At 35.0% G+C, this 26,900-nt stretch overlaps 1 protein-coding gene across 3 annotated transcripts in view; it reads left to right on the top strand.

The window, feature by feature from the left end:
* Positions 1-26,900, top strand: part of LOC144442466 (uncharacterized) — a 67,345-nt gene that overhangs the window by 12,878 nt on the left and 27,567 nt on the right. For 2 of the 3 annotated variants that reach the window (XM_078131826.1, XM_078131828.1), the window contains exons 2-3: positions 12,650-13,093; positions 21,399-21,668. In XM_078131826.1, the coding sequence (XP_077987952.1) occupies positions 12,679-13,093; positions 21,399-21,668 (685 nt within the window). In that variant the 5' untranslated portion in view covers positions 12,650-12,678. Of the gene's footprint in view, positions 1-7,420; positions 7,465-12,649; positions 13,094-21,398; positions 21,669-26,900 lie in introns of those variants that run through there. The other variant, XM_078131827.1, reaches the window with a different exon arrangement.

Below are 26,900 nucleotides of genomic sequence, written 5' to 3'. Positions count from 1 at the left end.
AAAATAAAATAAAATAAAATAAAATAAAATAAAATAAAATAAAATAAAATAAAATAAAATAAAATAAAATAAAATAAAATAAAATAAAATAAAATAAAATAAAATAAAATAAAATAAAATAAAATAAAATAAAATAAAATAAAATAAAATAAAATAAAATAAAATAAAATAAAATAAAATAAAATAAAATAAAATAAAATAAAATAAAATAAAATAAAATCAAATCAAATCAAATCAAATCAAATCAAATCAAATCAAATCAAATCAAATCAAATCAAATCAAATCAAATCAAATCAAATCAAATCAAATCAAATCAAATCAAATCAAATCAAATCAAACCGAAAACAAAATAAAATAAAACCGAATTTAAAAAAAAAATGAAACCGGAAATGAAATGAAATGAAATAAATTAAAAATAAAAATAAAATAAAATAGAGCCATGGAAATTGATAGAATTGAGATAAAAAATGATAGAATTGCCTCAGCGGAGACTCGATGTTCCTCTTTATTATGTGTTGCGTGTCTCTCAATCATTAGACAGTTAGTTAGTTAGGCATCTTAGAAGGGGAAACCAGATATTAAAATGTGACAAGCAATCAAATTTGACATCGTCTGTGATAAATCAAGTGACAGTGAACATAATATCTATAGCAATAAAAGTAAACCACTGTTCGCATAGTTCTAAAAATGGTGAAATATTTTAAATCTCTGAACAAATGTACATAAAAAACTAAGTCACATAATGTGACGCAAGAAAAAGAATATGTCTCAGGAACTTTACAATCAAAGTCTCCGGTGATCAGCACAGAGAATGGAAGCGTCTTCTTTTCTCTGAATGCAATGATACTACCTTTACGTAAGAAACTCTCCCTAAAACGTCGAAATACGAGCTAATAATGTGTTATCAGCCATGATTTAGTTTCCTTGTTTCCCCATGCCAAATATCCTCCATGGCGATCATTTATATTTTCACTATAATGTCTGCCCGAAGGGAGCAGAATAATTGAATCTCCTTAGTCATTGGCCTAATGGTGGCGCCAAACCCCTGGGGATGCCTTATTTCCAATTTTTACGAAGACAGACGAGTCCCATGATGCACATGTTTAATTCGTCCATTCACATCTCATCGACACATATAGCGACGTGTCGGAGTTTTGCAACAGATGAAGTTTATACATTGCGCATGTCAATGAATATACAGTGGTAAATGTGTGAGATTTGAAAACTCGGGTAAAGGGACACTTATTGCCTATTCAGTACAGTCTCAATGCAATGTAATTTTCTACAGTGGTATTAGTCATTGCTGTCAATAGAACAGGGCCTGGATAATTTATTGTGCATTTCATGAATGTATATAAACCTGTAGTCGCTAAAGTTCATTGCCCCTGTTGTTGGTCGCGGTCTATCACGTGATCCATCTGTGACATTGAGGGGTTGCTATGCCAACAACTTACCGTTAAAGACATTGAATAGAATATATATATAATTCATTCTGTAGTACATACTGTTCAAAAAGTATTTTCATTTTGCTATTAATTTGGTTGTATATTCATAATTAATTTTGTAATATCTTAACTACTTTCACATTCTTCAAAGACACTCGTTAATGTATATAATTAACCACTTTCTAAAGTTTGACGGCCTTGAAAATACGTTGATAGTTATCATGTCGATTTTCAAATATCATGTTTTCCATTTATTGACCATGTGTAACAGTTCATTTATGTAACTTCCTGCAATGCTAGTACACGTAACTTCCTGTAATAAATGTAACTTCCTGCAATAAAGGTAACTTCCTGTAAAGTGCACGCACATAAGATGTTGATTCAAAATGGCCAAATCATCTGAATGTCATACTTTAAAGAGAGGCGTATTCCGTCATACAGAAGACAGAGAGGTACAGTTTTTCAGACTGTAGTCCAATATCCAGACAGAGATATATTCGTCTTAAGATTGGTCTTTGTAATAATGCTTTTATCATAAGACTATCATTTTGTTAGGCTGGTAAAGTACACGCCAACCAGTGTCACGATTGTACCATCTTCCTTAAAAGGCAATGCACGAAACATGCCATTTGCTTTTGTCAATGAAATATGATTAATGTAAGAAGATTCTAACGGGTCAAAGTCTGTAACAAAATGAATACTTTTTATTTCAACTAGTAAAACACACTGAATCGTGTCTATCTGGTATAACTCTCAAAACAGACATTCGTAAATAGTATAAAAATATCATGACGTATTTCTTGGGTACCAATAAATTCAGAAAAAACACTATAGTCTCGGTTTTCAGATATTTTCTGTAAAAAAGATTTGATTTTTTAGTATATTATGCCTAAAAAAGAATTGTTTGGTTCCGGTTACCCGACACCACCTGGTTTTTCACGCCGACCCTAAACTTTTTTTTTAGATATTCAAGAAAAAAAATAAAATCGCGAAAATTGTGAAGTCTCGCAAGAAATAGTGGATGCGGAAAGTGACATCAACTTAAAAAGACAATATAAAACTGTTCTTGTAATGGCTGTACATCTGATGAGAAGAAACCAATAAGCAGAGACCATATGGAAAACAACGGAAAACATAACTAGACGCTCACATATGAAAAAAATGTGCACAAAAAAATAAAATAAAAAATTTACCTACCCCCACGTAATCGGAACCACACAATTTATTTGTTAGGCCTCATGTGTTTTCATTTTATACACAATCGGGTGTAAAGGAAACCTTTGTCATACATTCCTTTGACATCTGATTGTTTGTCTCTATAAACTGATTTAGTTTGATAACTACGAATACATGTGAAAAAAAAATCTTCTATGTTCCTGATTTTATCATCATATAGCCAAGAAGTAGAAGGCTGTTACTTACGGTTGACGTCAGTATCTTTCTGTCTGGCCCCTTTCAAAGAGTATGGTTTGATTTTGTTAACTCTATGACCTGAAGTTTTCGTGAACGACCGTGACTTTATTCATGAAAGGTCATGAACAAGTCAACATTACGTCACCAGGGAAATCAGTGTTTGATTGCATTGTCTATCTACAAAATTTGCCTTGAATATCTAAACATTTATTTAGTAAGGTCAAACAAGAAAAATAACTGCAATAATTACATGGAACCTTGACGCGAATATGATGAACACATCCTACAAAATAGTTGGTGCACAAATAAAACGGATTTCAGGGAAGAATAGTGCAGTGGGATCATGATGGATCTGCAAAGTAGTTGTGTTTGATTTCGATTATCCACTGATTGAGTTTTTGTGTACGTGTGTCTTTGTCAATGTGTGTGTGTCATCGAAATTTAGGATATTATTCATTTACCTTGCTGAACTTAATGAACAAATACATATAGTAAAGGCAGAAGGATACCTCTGAGTGTGTTAGCAATCTTTTATATTGAAGTAATTTCGTAGGAACATCGTACATCTGTCATATTGTTAGATAAGTGTATTACAAAATGTGTTACCTTCTTATAGTGTTAAAAAGGTACAGATATAGAAAGCGTTCCCAGTGTGGTTTCAAATGACACTGCCTTGAGACATTTCCTGTGTGATTTCAAAATGGTGTTGAATTATGGTTGGCATGTACTTTATAGTTTCAAAATGGCGTGGTGTCAGCATGCATGCTAAGTTAGATATGTAAGGGCGTTGTGGGCATGGTATGTGCATTTCCAAAATGGCGTCGCATGGGCATGTTATGTCTACAGTGTATTTTCAAAATGGCGTCCTGTGGGCATGTACGGTACAATGTATTTTCAAAATGGCGTCGCATGTCATTATGTGCACAATGTATTTTCAAAATTGCATGGTGTGAGGTATATTTGGTGTAGTTTCAAAATGGCATCACTGCATAACATGAAACTCAGACATTTCTAGTTATTTTTTCAGAAATGTATGGTACGAAAAGAAGGTAATCAAGATAAACTGTTACCAAATTCATAATCTTTAATGCCACTGCTATAAAAGAACTTAGTTTGAAAGATTTCAAACAAGAAAATTGAAAGTGAAAATTCTGAATGATGCAATTATTCATAACTTCCTACGTCAGTATTTAATCCGACGATAATAGATAATATGTGAAGAAATTTACACTTTAGCTCCTAAAGCTTGTAGTGTGCAATTACAGCGCGTATGTAATTAGGATATAACAGTGCCCACAATCATGTCGGTCAACTGTGATTCCTTAGCCTGAGTAGTTACGTACTCATTTGATACCAATCATTATACCATGCATAAGCTAAACATGTTGAATTTATACCATGGTTTTTCTACGTCACGACAACGCGACTAGCGACTCGTAATGACAAAGCTCCCTTAGGTCACTCATATTTTCCTAGGGTGAACGGAGAAAAAAATTGGGGAATAATATCTAAGGATAGCCACATCATCATCTAGATTCAAAATTAGCAGTATTGTACTACGATTTAAAGAATTCTGAGATTTATTCTTTGCCTTGCTACCATTTTATGTACAACAACCCTCTGTAAGGATTTCAAGTGTGTTACGTCATTATAGTCATTATTTAATCAACATAATATTAAACTAACACCACAGAAGAAGACAATTATAGGTTAATAAATCATACATTTCCTGTCTCAGGCATATAAATATAATATATATATATATATATATTACTTTCCTTTCATCCTGTCTTAATCTATCATATCATAATGCCATTTGAGACCTTTTGCTTACTAACTTTAACAATAAGGCTTACTGCCTGACATGGTTTTTCTGATTAAAAAGTGTTTTTGTTGTCGTGACATAGAACGACCGGATATAAATTCCATATTTGTATTGTCCAACTTGTCTTGTGCATGGTATATATATAATTCCAAACTAATATGTGATGTGGTCAGGTAGAAATTATATGTTTCATGGAGACTAATAGAATCCTACACCCCAATGGGCTGAGATGGAATATCTCACACGAGTTGGGGAATTTTTATCTCACACGAGCGACAAAAACTCCCCAACGAGTGTGAGATATATAATCCCTCTCTGCCCATTGGTGTGTGGGATTCTTTTTCCCATGTCCCTTTTTTTCTGGGAGGAAAATAAGTTAAAAACAGGTTATTACTGATTGAAATAACAACGCCAAGGACTTCTTTACTTTGTGTGTATGTTTTGTGTAACTCCGCAAAAAGATAGTTCCTTTAATTTACATTCATTAATTAATTTTAGACATCGTAATTGAGATCAACACTTTCTTTATTTGACAGACTCAAATCTGTATTACATACAGTAATAAATATTAAATTATTAGAAACATATGATTTTTAAATATATATTTTTTTATCAAACTGATGGTTATTAAAGTAAGTACTGTGTTCCAGTCAAGCAACAGGTTGATTTCATGTTTTAAAATATATATAGAATAAGTGTGAAGAACATTCTGTTTAAAAAGTCTGAGCTCTTCATGCTTCGTTGACCTGCTACTTATGCTACTAGACAAGCTAAATTTGTAAACATCAATTTAGTTGTTGCAATAAATATACACTGAGTATATAATGACGGAAAATTTTATTCTTGTTACCGGAGCTCGAGGCACACGAGGGTTCACTTTCAAACATCATGACCATATAATGTTGCCAATGCATGAATGTTTACAATTAATTACTAGTATGTACATGTACATAACACATCAAGCTTACATTCCATTCTCGAGTTCATCGCGGGATAAAGCAAAAACAAAAACGGCTCTGACGACTTGTAGTCGTGGGCATTTCTCCGGTTCCACTACGTGTAGTCACTAGTACCCAGTGGCTCGATCTTTACGAAGTATGTGAGCTGGTTTGAACGCGAGTCGTTTTTCACCTGAAGCGTTGTCTCTAAGGGTGAACAACCGATATGCTCCGAGGGGTTTAAATTCTCTGATCATAACAAAAACATGAGAATCCTACCTAATTGTGTCGCCAATATTTTATCATTTTCGGCGCGGTGTAAATGTCATTATTAGCCCGTTCACTTTGTTATCGTCTGCTTGAATGTACGTAGTTCCGGTTCTACATTACACGTTATTCTATTCGTCAATCAATACCTACGCCTACTGACTACGGAACGTAATAAACCATTCAGCAATTGGTTTATTAAACAAAATTAACTCGCGCACTGATACAGAGTGTGTGATCAAATCGATCTCACACTGGCTGTCCAACAGTCAGCTTGCAGGAACATGAAACATGTCATGTCCACTTACATGTTGCAATGACGTAAAACAATTATGATCTGATTAATATGCATATAAATATGACACACGTCATATGAATCAACGGCACTGACTTAATTCATCGAGATTAAATTAAATTAATATGAGCAAACAATTCAGTACCCATTAACAGTGTCAATAGTAATAAAGTAACCTTGAAAATAAGTCATAATAGGAAAAGAATATTACTCTGATCTTGACAGATTAATCACTGAAATTCTTAATAGGAGATTATATTACTGTCGTAGTCGACTCTGTATTTGTCAAAGATGGTTGACAGGGGGAAAATTTGTGAAAATGTATTGAAGATATATTGAGAATATTACTTACCATAATTTGTCAATTATCGTTCTATGTAAATTGACCTTCCATGCGATGGAAACCAAATACACTAATATATATTGGAGAGAAGTAATGATAAATTGAAGTAGAATGAATTGGGACATTGGTTTGTTTATTTGAAAAGTCGTGATGATGCGTTTAAAAACCAAAATTGTGATACTACATCTGGAGATGGAGGGAGTGAGGGTTGGAGGGGAGGGGGGGGGGGGTTAACAAAGCATTTTCAAGATCCCATGTGGGAGATATGACTAGGGTTATGTTATGGGTGACCATCATACAACTATTATCTCCTACTGAGGGGGCATTGCATGTATTAGGTGTCATTGATTTCTTCAATTGGTTTAAATATCTTGATAATAAACACACATACACTTACAGGCCCACCTAGTTACCAACCTATCAACCTCCAAGCATACATACATACATACATACATACATACATACATACATACATACACACAGACACACTGACACACTGTGAAAGAAAAGATAACGTATTTGATCATCCTTATGTTTAACGTTAAGTAATGACCATACACGCTTTTAATTCCATTTGTTCATATGCTATGCTATGTTATTTGTATTTGGAACGGAAAATGCTTTCTGATGTACTGTCAGTCATCATTTCCTTAAAAGTCTGTGTCATCATCGACGTCACTGAATCCTCTTTACATATCAGTCGTCTCTTAGTCACGTGTCATGGTCTATGTGTCACTGTGTAATAGGCATTGCCCGATCGATAATTGTTTTTGTTCAACGTCGCATGTTATTAACAGCGAACCGACGTCAAAACAGTCGACCCACACATCGATTGTCGCCCACGTAACCCTTAAAACCCTCACTTCCTCGTATTCCTAATATTCTGCTTGAGAATTTGGTTGTTAAAAATCGTTTCCCGCGCTCTACTTCACACCAGGTAAGATGTTTCAATTAGGATTTAGTGATTCCAGTGCACATTCTTGTTAAAATTGATATGGTGATATCATATCAAATGAATATGTATTTAAACGTGTTTTTCCTAACAAACCGGCTAATAACTGAGATTTGTATGTTAACGTGAGCCGATGACGTGGTCAACCACTAAACACGTACTCGTAGTATAATTATCAATATGAGACATTATCTACTCACTGAGTGTGTGTTATGGGAGGTTAGTGTAAGGAATGTCTGAGATATAAATCTTTCGAATCTGAAAACAAATACCTCAGAAGAGAAACGATAAGAAGGATAGACCGACGGCAATCTCCTTGTTCTTGACTTGTGTACAACTAGGTCAAAGGCTATATGCTGTATACCATATATTTGTATTTGATGGCTTTGATGAAATCATATTAGGACGACACCAGTAAGAGGTAATATATTTATTATTTCTTTCCATGTCAATTATTATGACAGATGAATAACATGAAGATGATAAAATGGATTTTATTTGCCAAAACGATTGTTCTTGAATTGTTCATCCTTCACCAATATTTCACCAATGTCTTCTTGTGAAACGAGCTCCATATTTCATATCAGTGGTACTGCATTCATATTTTGTGTATAAATTTATATTTGCGTTTGAATTGATTGCTGCACGTTGTGTATTGATTCCTTTATTTGTTATCATACTGTACTGTTGTTTCAAGCAGGAAAGGATGTTAAAGGGGCACAAGCTGAGCTTGTATACCGTTTTGAGCGAGATTCGTTCTTTGTATTTAAAAGTCACTTGCAGTAGTCTACTTACTGAAGCATGCATAATTATCACTTGCAATATACTGAACTCAAAACTGGTATTAAGATATAACAGATAAGCGATCCGATGACGTAATTTTTATACGTATAAAAAATGTCGAGAATCCATACTAGGCAATCAACTGTTCTAACAATGCTATAAGGCAATTGTAATGACAATGTCACAGAAGGCATACATCTACATTAATTGGATACTATAATAGTTTTATGGAGATTTTATGTTAGTATTTTCACTTGAGTAAAAGGTTTCGAAACTCAGCTTGTGCTACTTCAAAGGTTACTAATGATCAATCTTAAAATCGATTGAGACAGTCTTAATCTATTGATAGGTAAAAACAACAAGTAACATGTTTGTTTGATTACAAAAGAAAAGAGTAGTCATTATAATTGCTTCTTGAAAGATTGTCTGATCAAAATCTACATTTTGATTTCATATGTTTTAAATGAAAATTCAGCCTAGATCTATATGTCCACAAGGACTGATAAAAAGTTTTGAATCCCTTCTACACATGTACATTTTAGTTTGTGTTAGTTGGTTTTATTTTGAAATTATAACTGCTTTTAATTTCTAAACAGATGTCTGCGTTTATGAATACATTATTTATAAGCCCCGTTCTATATATTCTTGGACATAGCTAAGACATGCCAAATAAAGTATTCAAAAAATGACCGAATACTTTTTGGCGGGAAAGTGAGTTTCAACTGACAATATTTTTTTTTTAAAGTTAAGAGTTGAAAAAACTGTGACTCACTCGAGTTATATGACTAATTCTGGATGAACCTCGCGTGTAATTCGGTCATAGGTGATTGTTACAGTGGGTATCGTTAAGTATGTACGTGAAATGAAATGAAATGAAAACAAGATGACGTACTTTGAACTTTTTTGTCTGTATTGAGGACACTCTATACATAGCAATCAAATAAAATCTTTGAAGTATTTTTTTACAATCATAAATGATAAGGCTCGTTGTATAAAAGCGATTTCTATGAGTTCAATTAAATTTTTATCAAAAATCGTATTTTACCTATTTATATATATATTCTGTAAACTATATGGCATATAACTAACCATTATCATACCATTATCATACATTAACAAGCGATGACAGTTAAACATGTTTCATTTTCATATCGTGGTTTTATATTTCGATTATTCTCGAGTAAAACAGCGTGAGAGGTTACTCATACCAAGATTTCAATGGCAGAATCATTCCCTAGATGTGTAAGAAAATTTCAAAAATAATATTATTTTCCCCACTCAGTTTGTGAAAACGCGATAAATTTATCGTTTTATTGTGCTACACGTGATCGTGTTAATGCGAATATTATATTTAATTCATAACCGATGGCCATGTCCATGATTACTGCCAACATAGAATTTTAAAAAGTAACACATTTTGTAAAAAACACATAATTTCGTTCCATAGCTCATTTGACGAGAAATATTGGCGGGGAAAGTGTTCAGTAATATAGGGGTAACACACAAATAAGACGTATAGCTGACGTTTAATGACTAAATAGTATGAATACGGCACTTTTTTCGCGTCTGGAGTTGATGCTTATGAGAAGAACAAATTATGAGGTGGTTATCGTTTTCTTGAAATTCACGTAAAACGTTAGATATTCAGACATAAAACGAGTCCTCTACAGAGAATAGTCTATTTAGTAACATGAATTGACCATGTGTGGGCAGGGTGTGTCAAGCCATAATATCAAAAAGTAAGCAAATTCAATTTGGTGTTTCTTGGCAACCGAGCGAAACTTATGTGATGTGAACTCATGGAATGACTCTCTAGAGCCCAAAGTTTATGGCAATACCTTTATTCCCTAGAGTAGCATTCCCTTTAATGTTACCCAACAAAGTAATTTTTAGGACAAAATATTATCCATAATTTTGACAGAAGGATCAATATACTTTTTAAGGCGACAATGATGAATAAATATGCTGACAAATTATACTTATTTTCTTTCAGAAATTTAAAGTTCAGAGGTCGTCTAGTATGCATGTTAGGATGAAGTAAATTTCTCAATGTGTTGTGCCGCAAACATTACAGTTCTCATCCATCTCAACTTCTGACCACCACTTTGAATTGGCTTATTTGCATGGCGTCAGTCATTTAGTTGGGGAGAAGGTTTTTGTAAATCATCAGGGGAAAAAAGCGTCTCTAGTTACTGGGAAGGTTGGGTAACATGGGACCCCAAGGCGCGCATGTGTACTGCATTTACATTGGCCAACAAGCAGAGTACAGTATGTTCCTAGTTGGTCTGATGTCGCCAAGTTTTGAACAATTTATGGAGGACGAGTCATTGTCTGACGTCATTATGACGTAGTTTGTAATATCAATATCAATAATTTATATACTAGATAACATATGATACTGAAACCAATAACAATATTTTGAAAATCCAAATAACCGAAGAAACAGGAAATATTTTATTAATTCGTGTATTTTGTTGAACTACAATGACCTAAAATACGTAGTGCCGTCAGCAATATATTATATGCCAATTAGAATTGGCTGTAGAAGAGTCTGCAGCTTACTGCAAAATATAAACATATGTTATACAGCAACAATCAATTTAGAACAAAATCACTATTTTTGTTCAAAGTATTAATTTTCAGCAGAAAATACTTATTAGATTCCATTAATCCTAATAGTAATTGAGTTTCATGATTGTTCTCAAATTCTCAGTAAATATCAGTTTTAGACAATTCTTGTCATACACTATGTAACTTATACGTTGACAAGTTATGTCTTATTTCGATTGTACTACTGTACATGGGTATTAAGATGAACTCAAGATACCTTCGGTTTTATGTAACAGCTGCGAGTACTCTAATTTGGCTATAGCGTTGATGATACAATATACAATATGAGCAAACCCTCGATTACATTGACATATATATATTTCAATTATGCAACTTCAACCTTGATCACACACAATTCACTAAATTGATATCTGCTTATCTTCTTACAATGGCGAGGTAATCACAGACATTTTATTAATATTTTGTTATAGATCACAATATAATGTTGACTAGGATTTGTTTATATTACTATAAAACATGTAAAACAACAAATACCAAGTCCTTGTTTGTAACCCAATAAGTTGCAAAATGCTAGAAAGTGTCCGAAATGTTTGTTTATTGTACGTACAATAACAAACATTTTACACATTTTTTTTTCTTTTTGGCAATTTATTGAGTTACAGTCAAGGACTTGGTATATGTTGTTTCACATTGTTTTTCAAATAAAAAAACCATAGTAGTACCAAATAAATACCAATTTGTCATCCTTATAGCCACTTTAAGTTAAAGTACTATTGGAGTCTATCTATCTGACCCAGTTCCTAGATCCTTTCTCTGAACGAACTCTAACCCTACTCCCTAGCTTCAAAGCAGAAGTAGTTAGTGACCCACTGTTCTACATTCTGATTCTATTCTGTCTAACCTCATACAGCATACATATGTGATTGTTGTCTGCAGTGTGTCCATAGTAACCTATAGTACAAATACGTGACATATGAATTCCAATATTCTATCAATTGTTTACTCCTCCCACGCAGTGCACTGATTCATCGCTAACCCACCATATGAACAGTGTGTAGGCGTCGAATTGAAGATAAGAGCGTTTAAAAATGCCCACTGATGACGTTAGAAGGCTTTCAAGGATTATTGTTCATACATAAGAGGGGATGTAACCTTGTAGAACACAGACAATTTATAGTTTCAATTTAAGACGAAATTATCGAAGGTATATTGTCACTTTTATGTAACCGTGACTACCCAGGTTGTAACATTACTAATACTGATGTCTGCTTTCTGATGCGTGCTAGCAACAAGCATCGTAATTAGTAGTCGTCAGAAACTTTAATGACAGTACAAAGATTAATATTGACACAAAAGTGGTTATACACCCTTATGTCAAACCACGATTTACAATCTCATATCACAACATTACATTACAATTCTCAAGAAGTTCTTAGTAGAAATATGTACGCCTTCCCTGTTTCTGATCTACGTGTTGACGTCACCACTTAATTGTTTACATCTGGTGATGTTATTTTTTAGGCTTTAAAACACATCAAGGAAACTGCTATATCGTCACCATATCCATGGTGATGCTTTACTACGAATGTAACTACTTGAACTTGATAGCTTAAAATGAATGTATGTATGTATGTATGTATGTATGTATGTATGTATGTATGTATGTATGTATGTATGTATGTATGTGTGTATGTGTGTGTGTGTGTGTGTGTGTGCGTGCGTGCGTGCGTGCGTGCGTGCGTATGCATGTATGTTTAATCTTTAAAATTGATTTATAAACATGTTTTGACTTTCAGTTTGATTTCTCTTTCCACAGCTTGGTGTATGTAGATTTCCGAAGCGGAAATGACGTCACTTAAACTGCTTGGAGTCCTGTTAGTGAGTGGAGTTCTAATTAGTGTCAATTACGCCGACCCATTGCCTTCCTTAGAGTACAATGAACGCGGTAATTTATTGGACGCCTTAAAATTCATCGAAATGAAGGCGTTAGAAGAGGAACAATTGAAAGACGATTTAGAGGAGGATGAGGACAATTATGAAAATTACATACGAGAAAATTGGCCCGATGAGGCACCAGAAATTATGTTGGAACCAGGACCCCCAATTGAAGAACCGCCATACTACAATGTAGATGAACCACCATACTATAATGTAGAGAAGTGGCCAAACATGGAACAATTTCAAGAAAAACCAGCATTTCCGTTTACGTTAGAGGAATCTGAAGTTGAAGAAGACCTATCGAGTGAAGTTTATGACGAAAGTAAGTTGCACGGAGGCAGAGGGATTTAAAACTGACCTATGAACTTGTTTACTTATTTGTTTATTTGTTGTTTTAGTTTGTAAAATAACATAAAATATAAAAACAAAAATAAACAAATAAAAGTAGAAACAAATTCGAAGGCCAGTTTCAATCTATGTGGCCTATGTGTGTTAAAGGTTATATTGTGTAAACTGTTAAAGGATCTAGATTAGACATAAGTGCTCGTTGAGGTAGAATGTGCCTCAGAGGTCTGAGGCCATTCCATACTGCAAACAGGAAATTGAGAATACAGCGCCCTTGCTCAAATTGGGGGTCGTCACCTCATAGTACCATTTCTTAAGAGCTTTGTCCCTTGGTATTCTGTAGAAGTGTAAATCAGGGATGTTTTCGTATTGTTCAGACATCGAGGAAGCAGCAGTGCTCTACGATTAACCAATTGCAAGCAACCGATACCATGTATACCCCCAAGGTACACATAGACACGAAGTAGAGTGCCACCATGGCAAATTTTGCAAAGACCTATTCAACTTGCGAACAATCTCCAAACTTTGCTATTTAAAAGCGTGTTCCTGGTTATATTGAGATATAAGAAGAAATTTGGGGTTTGCCATCTTTTTTCTAGGTTATCGACAATCTTTTATTTCCCGCATACAATCAACTCAGTGCACGGTCAAAGTGGAAATTGCATCAGGGGTGATAGCGAGGCCTTTGACCCTACATAGTGTCAATACAAATACTCAAGGTATACAGTCAAAGCGGACATTGCATCACAGGTGATAGCGAGGCTGTTGAGTCTCGATCGGGTTGCACAAACCGGACATTGCGTCAGAAGCGTCACTCCCAATAGTCCAAAAAAATCCAACTTTAAAATTACAGAATGAAATTTTGCAAAGAAACCTCATTACCACGACTTTCAGAACACTTCTTAAGGTGGTGCAAAACCAGTTTTACCGAATGAAACAACATTTTCTATGCCTTTGGAATATCAACACAATAAGTGTGATAACAATGTTATTACTTTTATACTCGAAGAGCACTTACGTTCCCGTATGCACAATTCAAGTCTTGTCCACGTCAAACGGAAATGACGTTCAAGACGAAAGCGATGCTGTTGTTCTTGTTGTATGCACATTCTACGTTTTATTTGAATTGAGACCTTTGTCAAAGACTTTAAACCCGAAATTGGTAGCATGCTACTTTAAATGCATCTTGTAAAGGGCGCTGCTTAAATAGTCAATGATTTGCTATTATCATTTTCATATATTTCTGTCCTGATCTTGATAAAACTACATTGTGCAACTATTAAATTCGAAATTTCTCAACAGCAAACCTTCTATATATAGGTTGCAATGGCTTCAGTTTTACAAAACATTATTGACAGAAAACTGCAGCTGATTGTCAGCACATCCGCTGGCAGATTGGCCTTCCCATGAGAATAACAGAAGTCTGCCAAGATGTAATATATTGATTTATTTGTTCATGTCACATGTAATGTATGTCGACGCCAAATCCAATATGGCTTGTTAACCGTGGAATATAAATGTGAAACTTTGAATTCAATATCAGTCCTATTTGTCACCTCCTCTCGTTGCTTTTCCTCCTCCTCCTCCCCCTCCTCCTCCTCCTCCTCCTCCTCCTCATCATCATCATCATCTGGGAACGTGTACAACAGTGGACTGTCTTATATTTCACATTGCAAATCTTGTTAATGTTAACCCCCCACCTTCATGTCACCCCCCCCCCATATTAATGTGTAATATTATCCCCATCCCTAGCCAAACGAATGTCTTACAAACTAAAGCAGTCCCCTACCGAACCCTAGCTCTCTAACTTGAATGCAATGGTGTCATTAGTGTACAGTTGGTCCACCGTTTGATATTCTTACCCCGTTCTCTTCTGTCTACTCATCAACATGTATGACAGAACTGTAAAATGTTGAACAAAATAGATTACCAGTACGGTAACATGATAAAACGGAGTATGTATGTTTAAATTATACTCCAGTCAAGGTGGTTTTCGTGTTTGTTGTTCTGTGTTAGCCGATGCAACGAAGTACACTGCCGCGAGGAAGTTGGGTTTATTGGGCTTATCTTCTGTTGACAACAATATGCTTGAAATATGTCTCGATTACGGTGCAATTGTTCCTCTTGGTTATTTCTGCATTGGGCGTAATGAATTATTGAATAGTCAAGAAATAGCTTCCGGAGTTTTTTTAGTCTGCTTTGTAGTATGATCCGTTATCTGTAATCTCAATAACACTCCAGATCGTGATTGTGGTTTTATGTTGGCAATGCATTATTTATGTCATGATATTCGTCACGTGCACATCAATGATCGCAAGGACACTCGATTTAGGGATCTGACACCTGGCCAAGGGCGGTGTTTTGTGGGTGAGGAACGGCGATGATCTGTCTGTCTGTCTGTCTGTCTGTCTGTCTGTCTGTCTGTCTGTCTGTCTGTCTGTCTGTCTGTCTGTCTGTCTGTCTGTCTGTCTGTCTGTCCGTCCGTCCGTCCGTCCGTCCGTCCGTCCGTCCGTCCGTCCGTCCGTCCGTCCGTCCGTCCGCCCGCCCGCCCGCCCGCCCGCCCGCCCGCCCGCCCGTCCGTCCGTCCGTCCGTCCGTCTGTCTGTCTGTCTGTCTCTCTTTGCCTCTGTGTGTGTCTCTCTCTGACTCTCTATCTCTCATTTTATACGGTCTGGGGTTGGAAGGACGACTGTCAGTGAACAAAAGGGCCATTTTGCCATAGGTATTTCAACAAATATTTTGTACAACTTCTCAAACCATGATTTGTATTTTTTTAAAAATGGTTTCAGTTAAAGAGAGAGTCCGCTGTACAGTGCCCAATACACACTGTTACATACACATATTTAATCAGTATTCGTATTGCCATAAACGAAAGTACTTAACTTTATTTATATCTCTTTGTAAATCTATGAAATTTATTGATAATAATAATTATAATAATTATTATTAATATGTTGAAAGTGATGTTGACATCAGTTGTTGATTTAATTAATAAACTATGTTTATTCTGTAATGTATCATATGCACATGCGCATTGTAAATCATAGAATTAGCAGGTGTGTACATCCAACAACATTAACTAAGTCACGTACAAGGCCTCGGGCTGAACTTCGGAACGATTCCGAACAAGGTCTAAGAACGATAGGATCATTGGACCGCATTCGACTCGCACTCGTGATCGCCCCTAGCACTTGCCCACCTTAGGTCACCTTTAAATTTTGTAGAGCAGCCCTAGATTTTGAAGCTAGGCTATGAAAGAACGTGTTGCACACTGTACACCAGAACTAATACAACCCATCTTATGAACAATGTAATATAAATTACGTTGCCATTCTTATAAAATTCATAATTTATGACAAAAACGGCATTTAAATGTCATTTTCTTTCCAGGTTTTCACACACACACACACACACACACACACACACACACACACACACACACACACACACACACACACACACACACACATACATATATAGTGATGAAGCTAAGATAACTGCATATTATATTTGAATGCTTTACACATGACCACACCTAGCGGACAGTGGATAGAATGATACTTTGCAGATTAATCTAATAAGCACAGACCATTGAACCCTATTGAACATACACCAGAGAAAACCCAATGAAATGATGCATTGCAGAATTGGATATAATAAATCACTTTTCGGTCTAATTCCATCAGAGAATCGCTCAGAAAAGTTATCTTTTCCATCAACTGGAAAAATTATCGCAAACTTTAATTATTTTCATAATCCCATACTTTAGATAAAATACGTAATGTATTAAATATTTCCCAGTGTTCTCTTTACGTATGGTATAGTTATTGTCTCCAAGCCCTCTTATTCACATGAAGTAATATAATAAAGATAAATGATTTTGGATAATAAGTGAACCAAATTGTTCGCATAGAAGGGGCATATTTATTGTCTCTATTTGTCTCTATAATGACGCATAGGTACTTTAATTTTATCTTGAATGAGTTAAAATTTCTGCAGCACACTGGTATATGCAATTTTGAAGGAGTCAGAATTGTTCTTTTCAAAGTCAATATACTGGGTAAAAAAGTGCCCTGGTTGTAGAAATCATGATGTGTTTATTTCGACACTGTTTGAAACATGTTGAAAGAATGTGGATACAAGAACATTTTGTATGTATTTTAGTATCTTTTGTAGATAACAGAAAGGCGTGAAATCGAATTTCGTGACAATCATACATGCGTCAGCAAGCACAGCAAGAAAATTGAATACAAGCGAACAAGGAATCGTGAAAGTATAGCTGAGTATATCCGATAAACATTGTATTGTACTGGTCAAGAGTTAGCTATAACACGTCTTACTTTGAGGTTTGAAGGTGGTGTATATATGCACTACAGGAACAGAAACATGTGTGCGAACGATAACGTTCAGGAGCCTCGCTTTCACCCTTCCATGTATTCGTGCAAACTGCCAGTTATTTGTAGACGGGGAGTGGAAGTTGCAGGAGTTGGATGGGGGTGGGGATGACTGTGAATGTGAATATATCATAGTCATCCAGCTAATATAGAATTCATGTTCTTGATATGAATTCTTACTTAGACCTGAATGTCTTCATATTGTCCCCATCGCGAGATGAAGACTATATCCTAAGATTATCTGCTATAGTTGCCATGACAGCCATGGTCTTTTGTTGAGATAAGGATTATAGTCTAACAAGATAGGATCGGGACTTGTGTACAGAGACTGGCATTGTATAACTGCCAATATGCAATCCCCAAAGTTATTATTTCTAAATTCATTCACAAATATTTCTTGACGGATTTGTTCATCAAGTGTTTGAAAATTGACGACAGCTTGTCTCCGAGGCTTTCTCTCTGACAGATATTGAGATGGAGGTCAGGCGGGCTGTCCATTCGTATCATCATGTACTACACAGGTAGAATCGATATATATATATTCAAATGGCGCCCATTTGGGGAAAGGCATTAACTCTAGATTTATGTCTTAAGTTAGAAGAAATTCCTATTCCCGATATTTACTGTCAGAGGTTGTCTTCACAAAACAGAATATGAATGAAAGAGGCTTGTCTGATTTCAAATTCACGGACGTGTATTTTATAAATGAAACAAGAGTACTAAAGAGTTAACAACGGAGCAGTAAAGAACGGCAATACATTCTCATTTGCATATCCTCAAATTTATCACATTTGCATTCCCATATCAACTGTCATATTACTCTTATAGTGAAGAAAACACATTTTTGTGAGTCCGTATAAGGTTTTAAATTGTAAGCAGGTGTATCGACTCCTATCGATATCTGACACACATTTCACAACAAATATGTATGTACATGTATGTATGTATGTATGTATGTATGTATGTATGTATGTATGTATGTATGTATGTATGTATGTATGTATGTGTGTGTGTGTGTGTGTGTGTGTGTATGTATGTATGTATGTATGTATGTATGTATGTATGTATGTATGTACGTACGTACGTACATATGTATGTGCGCGTGTTTGCGTGCGTATGGATTGGATGGATGGATGGATGAAGGGATGAGGGATACATATACCGGAATGAATTTATATATTTATTCATATGTAAATATATGAGTAATGTAGATGTGTGAGGAAGAATACGTCCAAGTGTGAACTGTGCTGAGTTCATCGTATTTGGATCAGTATTAATATAGGTTAGCCTATAATAAGTCTTCATTTAATCTAGCATCTAATTGATTAGGTCTAAGAGTTTCAAAATGAGGAATCATGTAGCATTTACTAAATATTGATCATAACCGTTTCATGAGTCAATCTTGAATCGATTGATTCGTGTATATATTGTAGCCAGACTAAATTAACAAGTCACAGAGTATAGTTTCTAACTTTCTATGAGTTTCGCTGCTTGTATTGCTTTCATTTTGAAATATCCTTACATATTTACAAATATTTAAACTTATTGAAGTATAGCGAACAATATATGTAACCAGATATCCAGGTGTGATTTTTAAAAATTACATTGTACAACACGGCGTTTTTTGGTTACCACAACTTTCGAAGAATGCAACACACGGTTACCAAGCCGCTCTGTGAATATGAAATAACTATCACACTATGTAATCGCACAGAAACCGAGTTCAGAATTTTCAGGCGTAATTTTGTCCGCATGTTGTAAAGGTGCTCACTATATTCTCCTTACTGAAGCATACTTAATAATCACTTGCAATTGACTGAACTCAAACCTGGCATTGAGATATAACTTATAAACGATCTGATGATGTAATTTATTCTGTGCATAAAAATGCTGAGGAAACCCAATAGGAATCAATTGATCTAACCATAGCAGAAGGTAATGTCATAGACGTAATCATTAGAATCGTTTAATATTGGTTTATGTAAGTTTTGTACTTTGGTGAAACGTTTATAAACCCTACTTGTGCCACTTTGCATTGAGAATTGCACATGTGACCTTTGACCTTTGCCAACAAGGGGGCCCCAGTTACTGACTGTGTCATTTTATTGCATTACCGGTATCCATGTAAGATTAGAAAACATTAATATCAGATTCCTATTCGTAGGTTCCAGGTCAGCTATTCCTTTTCAGTTCCAGACTTTATTTGCAACTTAATTGAGAAGAGCGAAAGAAGTAGAATTGAAGGATTACAGTTTGCGGTATTTATTTGTTAAGTTCGAGATTACAAATGTGGGCTTTGAAGAAGGGCCATTTGCCAATCAATTTTCAAACGGTGGAGTAATCTAGTTCCATGCTCTGTTTCGGTAGATTATGATGTTTCTCTTTCTTCAGAAGAGCCGCCTGCTTTTTTTTATGTTTCCACTGAATTCTAGTTTTTCGTTCTTGTATTCATTAGTCGGAAGTCTCCGATCCAGAAGTAGATTTCAATAAAACTTTCATGAAGGACAGGTCATCAGCGGTAGACATGAAACGGTTCACGTGTAATTTATGTCTGCTACAATAAACGTGTCACTCAAGCTATCGTTTTGTTATAACACTCAATGGTTGGTGTATTTAGAATTTAGTCGGTTCTTTACAATGTACTTCGACGAATGTCACTGCATTAAGCAATTATTTTGGAGAATCGACTCCCCATTAGTGTTATACAACGTTATTGCTTTAATGATAGAGTGAAAATAGAACTCGAAATCTAGTGGGGGTTAGTTCAAATAACGATGTTAATAATCAACCCAAAATGATAGCGTTCATATTAATATTGAAATAATCGTTACGTTTTCCGTATCCGCAGTAGTCTGTTTCCAGCTGATGTCCTTTGTTACATGTCTGTCTGTCTGTCTGTCTGTCTGTCTGTCTGTCTGTCTGTCTGTCTGTCTGTGTATGTATGTATGTATGTATGTATGTATGTATGTATGTATGTATGTATGTATGTATGTATGTATGTATGCATGCATGCATGTATGTATGTATGTAAGTAACGTTTACGCATGATTTGGAATGAAAATTGAAATGTGCCAGTCATTTTTCCTGGTTCCCTACCAGTGTTTTGTTAAGACTGGGTAAAACCTGCCGAAATTTCCAAACAAGAAATATTTTAACAAGATGTTTTAAAAAATCATATCAGATTCGCCGCCAATATCACCATTCAACGTACGACATTTATGCATATTTGACAAAATTTCACCATTGATGCCTTCTTTTGACGAAGTATACCAAATCATAGTATAAGAACTGTAATCTAATGATGATGGATGCCTTAAATGACATCTCATTATTTTAACAGTCGCGTTTCCATCATAATCACTTCCGAAGTACAGTATGAACTTGACACAGCGTTACGTTTCATCCTATTTTATCAAAAAATATTCATGTATCTGACAATTTGAAAGCGCGACGTTGGAGATAAATTGGCACAAGCTGAGTGTGTAAGCTTTTTACTCACGTGAAAATACCTTACACAAAACCTCAATTGACCTATTCTAGTATAATGTTAATACCGGTGCATGTCTTCTATGACATTACAATTGTCTTCTGGCATTACTAGAACAGTTGATTGCATAGTATGGATTTGCTTGACATTTTTTTTCATATGTATCATAAATTACACCATCATAAGTTAGATCTTAATACAGGTTTGAGTCAGTCAGTTGAAAGTGATGGTTATAGTAAGCATACTACCTTTTAAATATGCAGCTAAAATTACATCCCAAAACTTAGAAAACTCCCAAAACTACCAAGAGTTTGCTATTGTTGTCCTCTCACAATTTAGTGATTTCATCCACCCCAACAGCAAGATTACAAATACTGAACCAACGTATCTTTGTATTTGTAGGTGAACTGGAAATGGAAGAGGGAGATCTTGAAAGTAGTGAGATGGAACCAGAAATTGATGATGCTTTGGAGCAGATTCTGAAGGATGTAATTGCGGAAGATCTTCTGACTGAATTTGACGAGGTGGAGGAGGTAGAGGAAGAAATGGAGGAAGAAGGCGATGATGAGCTCGAATTGGAAGGAGATGCAGAAGAGGAAGTTATCGTTGAAGATGATGGACTTGATGAATTGTCACCTGAAGATGCTGCCCTATTAGATGAACTTACAAAAGGTAAATTGAGTTTGAAGATATATCAAAATAAATTTTTTACATATCATTGACTAGTTTTCTGACAGCAACATAGCATCACATTTCTCATTCACAATCGATCAATCGATCGCTCAATAGATCAATCAATCGATCAGTCAGTCAATCAGTCAGTCAGTCAGTCAGTCTATCAATCAATCAATCAATCAATTAATTAAATAACCAATCAATCAATTAATGAAATCGATCGGCTAATCAATAAACTGGTCAGTCAATTAATCAGGTAATGAATTTATCTGACTTTATCAATAAATGTATCGATTGATTGAGCCATCAACCGATCAATCAATCATCAACCAATCAAGCAACGACCCAATTAATAAAGCACTAGCAAAAAAACTAATCATCAAATGATTAATCGATTAAATAAATAATAATCAATGAATCGATTTGTCAATGAATTAACAATATAATTGATAGTACATCGATTTATAACAGGATCATATCGTTCTTTTGTTCGTCCAGCAGAAGATTTAGATGTGAACTAAATTAACGTATTATACGAATGAACATTACATTTGAAATCGTGCTATATATCATATTAATAAGGTGGTAATCGCTCCTCCGTGTTGGAGAGATTTCATAATAATCGCCATTTTGTTGGTATCATTATCATCATACAAAAATACACATTTAAGCGATTTCCATATTAAGGAAATGCAGTTTTCGTTTTGGAATATATTATATGTGCTGCACGAAGTACATCTGGGATATCATTTTTCGATCAGCAGACAACCAACGATATATTCACTGATAATTGTTAAAATACCACACTATATGTGAATTAGTGGTATATTTTATTTATAAGTAGTGATTCATTGGGGCACTGATTGATGGGTGCGGACCCAAAACTCAATGTGGTTTTATATATTCCACCATTCCAAAAATACAGTTACTCACAGGTGATTCAGTACTGTTCAAGCTGTACGATTTTATGAGTAAGATATTATTTGGCATCCATCTATCTCGTGAGATAATGGCATCGCCTTGGTCGGTCAAGATCATTCCTGTTGAGAGCGGCGTCTTGAGTGGCTCAACTATCCGATTCTTGCGTAACAGTCGCTTCCGCAGGAATTGCAGACAAAGTTGGAGTGTGGATCGAAGGTCTTCATCTGTTGTCTCTGCTTCCTGCGTTGTCTCCTGTCCTCCAACTGTTGGTTCCGTTTTTCCTCGCTCCTTTTGACTCCTTCTCGAATAGCGTGGCACCAGTCAGATATTATATCTAACAAAACCATTCCAGTTGCAGCTAGTGCATTTTTAATACCAGAATTGAATTAGACTCAAAGAGCATAAGACAATGTTACTTTCCCCAATGCTTGCTTTCGTTCAAGCGAAAAATTATTTTGATTATTTTTTTAGCTTAATGGATGTGTGCGTACCATCAAAATGAAATCCTCAAATGTACACCAGACGTATTCAGTAAATATTGATTACTGTCTTTGTTAGCTATATAAAAAAATGGCTGCTGAATACCATTTGCACTTCTTTATTATAGAACCGCTATCATTCAATTTATCATAGATAATGCTGCAATGATGTGTTAAAATTGGTACTTAAGTCACGGTTTTAAAAACTCATCGTTTACTTTTACACCACTAACTGGAAACAACTCTCAGATGTGTACTCGAGACAGTGATTGGCACTTTTCAGAGTGTTAACCATGTGAATCTTCGTAGCCAAGCATTCATTTGATCTCAAATGTCGTATACACTATCACGATACCTCATGGCACTTATGCCTTTGCTTCTTTACTTGACTCGTTACTTAGATTAAAATCTTTAGATTATATAAGGGAGCCTTCAGTAATATCAGGGGGAGGGGGCATAAAATGTACCCCCCGCACTAAAAAGTGATTCGCCCTAATTTTCTTTCCCTCCTGTTCATATATTGAATGAAAAACATTTTTCAACACCACCTCCCGTTAATGTAGTTGTTAGAGCTCAAGATTCAGTCAGGAGGTCCTGGGTTCGAACCCCATTACAGACAGCATAACCAAAGACTAGATGAGTGCACAACTGACAAGCTCAGGACCGAGGTCAACATCTCCCCCCCCCCCACAACATTATCTCCAATATCATGCCATGCTGTTCCCACTTTACTACTGTGAGACCAGCTCCTCTCCTCACAAACAATTAACAGTTAATTCAGTGCATTTCACTGATATGGTATGATGTTAATTTAAAATGGTGACCGTTGTGGGATGTGGTAGCAATAGGATTTGGAGCCGGTGGCAGCGAGTGGGATCATGCCAAAATCAAGTAATGAAAAGTTAGATAAAAATAAGTCAAAATAAGATGTGACCCACTCCTAAGTTCCATTTAAGTATGCCCCCAGGATCTATTTGTAAAAAGTGAGTCCCCTCCTCATCCCCCTCCCTTGTAATTACTGACGGCTCCCTAATCATTGGTATACTATGATATGTCCCAGTGGGAGGGCAGTTCGATTCCTTCTTTAGCTTGTGGTCGATTCAGCTGATATGAATACCGATGAAGCCAACGGCTATTCATTGTGTATTTGTGCTAGGTTTTACGATTACGCACGTACCTGCCTAAACCATGATATTACTATTTAAAGTCGAATGATCCAAAGGGACATAGTCTAATGTTTAGGCCTACCCCAAGGCGATACTGAGCAACATTTACCACGCTACAAGTTTGCCCCTAACCCCAATTTTATTAAGAAATGGTATGTGCACGATCATACTAACTTACGTGTATCTGTTATGTTTTCGATAAAGACTGGCTCATATATATATATATATATATATATATATATATATATATATATATATATATATATATATATATATAACTAGTAATACGTCATTGCAATATAAACACATCATGAAAACAATGTGCACGATCATACTAACTTACGTGTATCTGTAAATAAATAAATAACTAGTAATACGACATTGCAATACGTAAATAAATAAATAACTAGTAATACGTCATTGCAATATAATTGGTATATATATATATATATATATATATATATATATATATATATATATATATATATATATATATATATATATATATATATATAGTTTTGCTTGTACTGGAACTCTTTCTTGGTTGTAACTCGGAGTTTCACGCATGGTGCGATCATCAGACAACTCAGATCATCAGATCGCGCCATGCGTGAAACTCCGAGTTACAACCAAGAAAGAGTTCCAGTACTACCAAAACTATTACGCTCTGCCACTGCGGTATAGAGCACTGTCTTAGCAGATTGATACTCACTTTTTTTTTTTTTCTTTTTTTTTTTTTCTTTTTTTTTTTCCAACCTTATGTTCGTTAATCCATCTGGCCCTTTAATCCTGTTCCTGTTACATGTTTAAATTACAAAATTGTTAATCTAGAAAACACAAGCTGGGGCCAGTTTTGTACAGAACATTAACATTGTCTTTCACAGCGTAGCTTTTCTAACTAATTAAAATATTGTTAAGAATAATTACGCACACAAACTTCTGAATCCGATAAAAATGCATACAATTTCAGTGACGTATTACTAATTATTTATCACGTAAAAAGTGAATTTATCAATTAATCTCTACATTATTTTTAGTGACGTATAAATGTTGCAATGACGTCAGTTTCACTCGTAAAAATGACGTCATTAATAAAATGTCTACATTTAGTGATGATCCATGGTTTGCTTTCATTGCAATCAATTTACGTAACTGATTAAATGTGTCCATCCAAAACTTCAAACACTATGTAAAGAAAAGAATCATTAATTTCTCAATTGTGTCTCAAAGGAAAACAAAGAAGCTCACAAATTGTAAGTTAACGAGCGATATATGTGTTAATTCTATTCATCAGTTGATTGACACAACCTTAATAATATTATCACAGATCGATTGATTCATGACATTGAAAAGATGATAACTAAATTAGTGACATCATTATCCTCTCTGTGATATTATTATCTGGTCTTTCATCGCAACAACTATATTGTCACTGTGTGCAGTCGTTCATTTCTTGTAAATTTGCTCGGTCTTTGTACTCCTAACAATGGCCACATTTAGATGACTTTGACAGAGAGAATTTATCAATTTACATGGACATAGTTCATACGTTAATAACGTGTAAAGCGATAGACTCTGTAACTGGGGTCTCCTTTTCCCCCGTTACTATGCAATCAGTTGTGTAGAAGCAAATATTCGCCTGAATCAACAAAAATCTTCGTCTTCACATTGCTACATTTGATTGTCTGGCTCAATAAAATTCTTCCTAACATTGCCACATTAGAATGGCTGCGTCAGTAGTAATCTTACTAATATGACACTACATCTTTTCACCACCTGGTATGGAGAAACAAAAAATCTTACCTCCATTGTTATGTTTTCTTTGCATGAGCCACCATTAACTTAGCAGATCATCATCGCCGAATAAGATACATTGTAACAACGTTTAGGCCTGTGAATGGATTACAATGTAACAGGTGAACATCAATTTTTATCATGTCAGATAAGATGTAGCAATGTTGATAATATTTTGTCAAGCTAGACAAAAAATGTAGCAATGTTAGTAAGACATTTGTCAAGCTAGACAAACAATGTAGCAATGTTGATAATATTTTTGTCAAGCTAGACAAAAAATGTAGCAATGTTAGTAAGACATTTGTCAAGGTAGACAAACAATGTAGCAATGTTGATAATATTTTTGTCAAGCCAGACAAAAAATGTAGCAATGTTAGTAAGACATTTGTCAAGCTAGACAAACAATGTAGCAATGTTGATAATATTTTTGTCAAGCTAGACAAAAAATGTAGCAATGTTAGTAAGACATTTGTCAAGCTAGACAAAAAATGTAGCAATGTTAGTAAGACATTTGTCAAGCTAGACAAACAATGGAGAAATGTTAGAAAGATATTTGTCAAGCTAGACAAACAATGTAGCAATATGTTAGTAAGACATTTGTCAAGTTAGACAAGAAAATGTAGGAATATTAGTAAGATATTTGTCAAGTTAGACGACAAAATGTAGCAATGTTGGTAAGATATTTGTCGAGTTAGACTACGATTTCTGTCTACTCAATTGGCTTTCATTGTAGTGTACATATCTGGAGAGAACATTTACACGATAAGGATTGGAATAAGTGTTCTTCAAGATAAAGCAAAATTACAAAACCACAGTTTTTTTAACTATGCCACTTCCATTCAACATCTTTTTTCTGTGGTGGTTACAGC

The sequence above is a fragment of the Glandiceps talaboti genome, chromosome 11 (assembly GCF_964340395.1).
Source record: "Glandiceps talaboti chromosome 11, keGlaTala1.1, whole genome shotgun sequence".
In the NCBI taxonomy this organism is placed as follows: Eukaryota; Metazoa; Hemichordata; class Enteropneusta; family Spengelidae; genus Glandiceps; species Glandiceps talaboti.
Note: the sequence above shows the minus strand (reverse complement) of the source record. Positions and strands in the feature narration are given on the sequence as shown.